This window comes from Benincasa hispida, chromosome 2, assembly GCF_027475165.1.
Source record: "Benincasa hispida cultivar pf3 chromosome 2, pf3_genome.v1.1, whole genome shotgun sequence".
Classification (NCBI taxonomy): domain Eukaryota; kingdom Viridiplantae; phylum Streptophyta; class Magnoliopsida; order Cucurbitales; family Cucurbitaceae; genus Benincasa; species Benincasa hispida.
The window spans coordinates 28,407,073-28,413,793 of NC_143479.1; the positions used below are offsets into that span (position 1 = coordinate 28,407,073).

Consider the following 6,721-nt stretch of genomic DNA (forward strand, 5'->3'; position numbering starts at 1 on the left):
TTGCTTAACTTAAACAATCAACACGATTAAAAAGGGGGATGTGCAGGTTTTACAAGCAGAGTTGTCAAACAAGGGATTTTCTCTTATGATGATCCTGTCTTTAGAAGATTCCATTAGCTATTCCCAGATTTTCTCTGTGATGATAGAACCTTGTTCTTGCTCTTACATGTTCTCCTTTGAACGACTGTAGATGACAAGTCATGCATAAATGTTGCTTGCAGCAGTAATTCCTGACGCAACTTTCATTAGTGCCATTGATTTGCTTGAATGTTGAGAGAGAGATGAGAGGTAGAGATGTCCCACTGGACGTGTCAATTTGTTTGCACGAGGTTTGCGGCGAAACTTATTTCTTGAAATTTGAATTTTTGTATTTGTATTAGTTTCAGTATAGCAAGTACGATCTCTAATACATAATCCTTTGCTGCTTTCAAAATAAACTTTAATATTTAAGTTTGTTGATCTTCTTGGATGATCGGCCTTTGGGCTTGTTGATCTTCTTGGTTGATCATCGTTCGAGCTTGATGATCTTATTGGATGATCGACTGTTAGGCTTGTTAATCTTCTTTGGTGATCGACCTTTGGGCTTGAAGATCTTCTTGGATGATCGGTCTTTGGACGTGTTGATTTTCTTGGTTGATCGGCCTTTGGGCTTGACGACCTTCTTGGATGATCGGCCTTAGGCTTGTTGATCTTCTTGGGTGATCGACCATTGGGCTTGATAATCTTCTTGGACGATCAAATTTTGGACTTGATGATCTTCTGTTCGCGTGAGGCTTCCGAAGAAACCTATTTCATGGAATTAAACTTGTGTTGATGTAGATTTGATGCGAATGTGGTTCGATCTCTAGTACTTGATCATCTGATTTTCTCTCAATTAAATGTGGATCGTATGAATGTTCTTGAAGTTGGAGTCTTGGAAGAATGCTTGTATCTCCAAAGGATTTAGTTTTCAAGTGTGGTCAGCTTTAAGAGTCAAAAGTTTTTTAATTGTAGAGAATTCCCTCTAGGCTCTTTGGATTGTAGAATTGCCGAACTCCTCTATTTAGAGTTCTCAGGTAGGCTTCATGAGCTTGGGTTTGGTTGGTCCATGGACCTGGCCGTTGCGCTCAACTAATTGGATTTGAGCATTATTTGACATTTGAGTCAAATTAAGCCTATTTGAGTCTTATTTGACATTTGAGTCAAATAAAGCTATTTTTAGGCTTAATTGGACTTTAGCCCAAATATTAATATCAAATTGGACCAAATTAAGTTTATTCAATCCAATGGTAAACATATGCATCATTGGAATTCACAAATTTATGTCTTCAACTCCAATTTGGACACATCTCAACTTCAATTATTTGGAAATTAATTTAGTAAATGACGTGATAAAACTAAAATCTTTCACTCAACATTAATAAAACTAAAAGTTTATAAACTTAATGTAATATTTTAAATTCAACGTCAATCACTAATTTGATTCTTTTTAAAATTAAAAATTTAAAACACAAAGCTCAAATGGTTATAAATTTATTATATAATATAATAGTCAAAGGAAAGCAGTATTATTTGGACGGATGAGAGATATTTCGAAGTGTTTTGTCTTCTGTAAGTACCATTCAATCTCTGACTTCAAAGCCTTCGTTTGCTCCCGGTCTTTGGTCTTTGGTCTTGGGGGCGAAGGTTCTTAAGCTGCACAACGCGGTGGCTGCCCTTTCCAATACGGGCTGCCGGTGATGGCCGACGACAAAGCGCTGATCACGATCGCCAGCAGAGATAGAGAACGAGATCTAGAGCTTCTAATTCCCGTCGCCGGCTCGCCAAATGACGATGCCTCTTGCAAGCCCTCGTCCTCTTCAACGTCCTCGCAGCAGACTGGCCGTGAGGTATTCTTCACTTCTTTTCAATTTATTATGCTTCATTTTCCACCTCTTGATTGTTGGAAACTACTCGGTGGTCTTGCTGCTTGTTTGATTGAATTATCTGTGTGTTGCTGTCTATTTTAGGTTCGGTTTGGCTTATTTCTAATCATTTCGATCGTTTTCAGTCGTCTTACTCCTCTTTTATTCTCGTACTTACTGTTGCCTGGTGGATTGCCTCTGTTATGGTTGGACCATGAGTTGATCTTTATTTACTTTAATTATTCACTCTACCATATTTTGTACGTTAAAAGTTTTGCGCATTTGGAATTAACAAGGTGCTTCTCGAATCTCCACTGTAGGGTTTTAAATATTAATTGATCAAATCGATATTCCTGAAATTGTGACTCTCAATTGACTTCCTATAGAAAACGGAGTTTACTTTATGAGATAAGAAGATGGTTGGAACTGTTGAGGAATTGATCTCAATTTTGTTCAATCTTTTGAAATGTGCATCTTTCGATGTATCCTCCACAAGTCTGGAGTCTTCTCTCAAAATCTATATTTTAATTTTTATCACATCCCTGCCATCCCTAAAGACACAGTTCGGAAGGCCGAATTTAAATTCCTTAATTCATTTCTAGCTCTTGAATGCATTTACTCCCGTTACATGCTCCAAAGAAAATCTCCTAACGGCTATTCTGGGTAGAGTGGCGACTGAAATCAAAATGATGAAGATGTTGATCAACTGTCCTTCCACCGACTCTACTCATGCAATTAGTGCCCTCTTCTTTTATATTTTTTGCATCCTTTGGTTCTTTCCGTGTAGTATATCAGATATTATATTTCTGATGCCTTGTGGTTGCTCTTGTATGATTCAACCCATGCATTTTATCAGTTAACATGTATTTTGGATTTTGAAAAGTTACTGATGGGATGGAGTATTTACTTGAGTACTAATGGTAAAAACTATCATCTTTTGAATGTCTAGTTTGCATTCTGAATTCTTGCCATGAACTACAGATGTATTAACAATATAGTTGGAATGGCTATGGACATGTACAACACCCAACTTAATTAGTTGATGGAGAATGTTGAAAGCTTTTCTTTATATGCATGAAGCTTATGTTGGCTTTAATGTTGAAAGCTTTTCTTTATATGCATGAAGCTTATGTTGGCTTTTCTGTCATATAAAACTGGAATAGTCAATTACTTGTTATTCAAATCACCGATCTGTGTTTATTTTCTATCACCAGTGGTGGATTCAAATATCTATTTTATCTTCTGTGCAGACATTTTACAGAGTCTTTAGGAGCTGGGCCTCAAAAAAGTTCATGACCGGATGGTTTGTTATTTATTTTCTTCTCTGTATTTCATTGCAATCAATGTTTTTTATGCTAAGAAAAAAGGGCATATAAACTACACTTGACATAAGTAGCGTTTCTTGCATATGTATTGTAGCATTCATTGCTAAAATTGCACTTTCTGGCTGCTGTTTAAACTGCACTTAAAATTTGCTCTCTTTTTATAATGTAATAGACTTTTTATTTTATTTGGAAAATATGCTTGGCATGGTGATAAGTTTGGAATTGGAAAAAAATATTAAATTGTTTTCAACGTGCTAGGGTTCCAATTACAGTTGTTTTCATTGTGCTAAGTGCTAAGTGATGATAATGTTTTAGTATCTTTACATCTAACCATCTGGCTGTTTTGCAGTGTCATCCTATTTCCAATTGCAATAACCTTCTATATAACATGGTGGTTTATTCATTTCGTGGATGGATTTTTTTCTCCGATCTATGCTAAACTTGGAATCGATATCTTTGGTAAGCAATATTTTCCACTTAACAGTTAACACTTCTTCCAAACCCACTCAATCCATGTGAATTTGTTAGATATTTATTTGATCGACTTCCTACAAGTATATCTGTACACGAATGATTATTGTTATTATCTCCATCAATGTCTGGTTTTCTTTTTGCTCTCTCGTATGTAGACTGGTAGTATTAAGTCTATTGACAAAAAATATTCATATGCCTATCCTGCCGAATGAGTTAATGAGCATATGTTCATTACAACAATCCTATTAAATTGTAAATTTCAAAATTTCTCACAATTATTCACAATTATTCTTGTTTCTTGAATAGGTCTTGGATTTGCAACATCTGTAACATTCATCTTCCTTGTTGGGGTGTTCATGTCATCATGGTTGGGTGCTTCTGTTCTGGCTCTTGGAGAGTGGTTCATCAAGCGCATGCCATTTGTTCGTCATATTTATAATGCTTCTAAGCAGATTAGTTCTGCTATTTCACCAGGTACAGCTTTCACAAGTATATTTATTTTTGACATGGTCAGGTTTATGTATGAACCATCTATAATCATGTCATTATCTATTAGATCAAAATACCAATGCCTTCAAGGAAGTTGCCATCATTAGGCACCCTCGAATTGGTGAATATGCATTTGGGTTCATTACTTCAACTGTCACTCTCCAGGTATGTTTTTTTCTGCTTCAATTCTTTTGAGTAACATTCTGCCTAGGAGATAGTTTGGGTACACCTTCTAGACTTGTTGACACTCCAATATTTGTTGGATATTTAGTAAACCTCATTGCATCGTTTGTGTTTTATATTACAATAAAAAGGTATTGATGCAATTTGATCAATGTTGGGTTTTTTTTTTAGTGAAGCATATAATTGCAAATATCTTCGCATTTGATACTTCTTGATGGACACGACTGGTTTGGATTATACTTTGCTGGTTGTGGAACCTTCCCGTTCATGAACACTTATTACATTATATCCTAGCATTACACGTATGTAACTGATTTTTCTACTTTGCATTGGTTCTATATCGTGTTATCTCTTCTTATAAGTTGTAATTTATTACATTATATCCTAACATTACGTATATGTAACTGATTTTTCTACTTTGCATTGATTCATATTGTGTTATCTGTTCTTATAAGTTGTATTTTAGACGGAGATATTATAATTTGAAATGAAAAAACTTTTATTCATAAGGACCAACTACAACCAATAATACCACTGTCCCATATGGACGCACATGCTTATGTTAACATGAAAATCATTGACATTGTTAGGTATAGAAATATGTCATATTGAATATTTTCTGTATTCATATCTAATTTTGTTGACAATGATGTTTTGTTATCATATCTTTGTATGATGTTTTTTTCACATGCTTCTTAGCATTGTATTGATATAAAAGTTTATTTATTTTAACGGTTCTCGTGAATCTGTCTTTAATTTTACAACTTAGATTCTTAGTTTTGGTTAAATTTATATTTGCAAATTTTCATTGTTTTGAAAATTGTATGAATGTGGATGGGCTGCTAGCAGTTTGTAGGTAGCCTTGACCATTGTTTTTAAAGCGTGAGGTACTGAAAAAAAAACTTTTTAAAATTTTTTTGAGCATCCAATAGAAGAAAGACAACAATTCAAATAGTATTATGAACAAGAAGATAAATAAGTCCAAGAAATTAGAGCCGTGGAGAAAATTGAACATTTTCAAATAATATTTCAATATATGCTAGAGAGTAGAATGATACATACTGGGGTCTGTTTTCTTTTAATTGTCTGGTGAACGTCATTATGCACTTAGCCATGTCACACATTTTGCAACTGGTTGTAAGGCAGGGGTGCTGCAAGGCTTGATATTCTGATCCATTTTCCCCTCTAAATGCAGAGCTATTCTGGAGAGGAGGAGCTGTGTTGTGTATATGTTCCCACCAATCATCTTTACATTGGTGATGTTTTCCTCGTCAACTCTCAGGATGTTATTAGACCAAATTTATCAGTTCGGGAAGGAATCGGTGAGTTTTTCTTTTCATGTCATTATCTTCAGAATCACCTGGACAGTTTCTCCTAAATTACACATGAACTAGAAGCCCCCCATTTCTTCAACCCCCCCAAAAAAATAATAATTTAGGAAATACGAGGGTTCATTACGAATTCTCTCTATTTAAGAGGACGTGACTGATAGCTTTCTAAGAGTTAAGAAAAGAAAATCTAATTATTTAAATTGCAGAAATCGTTGTGTCTGGAGGCATGTCGATGCCGCAGATACTGTCCATACTGGATTCAGATATTCGACCAATTGATAGTAGAAGATTGACTAGAAGCTGAGACTCTGAAGAGATGTACAATTGCTAGCTGCTAAAAATCAATATACAATCTTGGGGACACCAATGTAGTTATCGGAGACTCGGAGTAGTTGCGTGCCTTCTGGGCATCGATACCTATAGCCGGTAAACCATACTTTATGATAGAAATTTGATTCTGGTAGTTGACTTTATTGTCGTATCATATATTGGATAGGGGTGAGAATACTTTGCTGATCCAGGATAGGAATTGGGTGTGCATTAGAATTTTTCGCTTCATTCTAATTCAATCGAGAATGTATACTTTAATGTTGATGAGTTACAATATTCCGTCGCATCAGATCAGATGTATATTTGAGGCTGTACATATTTCCCCAGCATTTCTATGCTTTCAACTTAACTATGAAAAAGACTTGCCAATGCCATCCCAAGTGCCTATATTTCTGGACAAGGTATATAAATTTTTGGATGCTTTATGAGACAATAGATATTTTCAACAAATAATAATGGGAATTTGTAATCGGTGGCAAATCTAAAAAATATAATTAAGGGTGTGCCTTCAACATATGAAAAATTGTAGATATGGCAAAATTCTCAAATTTAAATTTTTGTTTACTCCGTACATAGTTTTTTTGGTATACCAGCCAACTAATATATCACAATTAAAGTATATTAGTTGTTTATTTTTTTTTCTTTGATATGTATACTTTTTTTGTAATTTTTTTTTTTGTTTACAGCAATGTGAGTTATTACTCAC

General features: G+C 34.8%; 1 protein-coding gene across 1 annotated transcript; it reads left to right on the forward strand.

The window, feature by feature from the left end:
- Positions 1–1,533: 1,533 nt before the first annotated feature.
- On the forward strand, positions 1,534–6,389 carry LOC120072290 (protein LIKE COV 1-like). Its single transcript, XM_039024742.2, has 7 exons — positions 1,534–1,868; positions 3,134–3,186; positions 3,558–3,667; positions 3,989–4,156; positions 4,239–4,336; positions 5,550–5,676; positions 5,892–6,389. Exons 1-7 carry the CDS (start codon positions 1,719–1,721, stop codon positions 5,987–5,989), a joined length of 804 nt encoding a protein of 267 aa, XP_038880670.1. The 5' UTR covers positions 1,534–1,718; the 3' UTR covers positions 5,990–6,389.
- Positions 6,390–6,721: the final 332 nt, after the last annotated feature.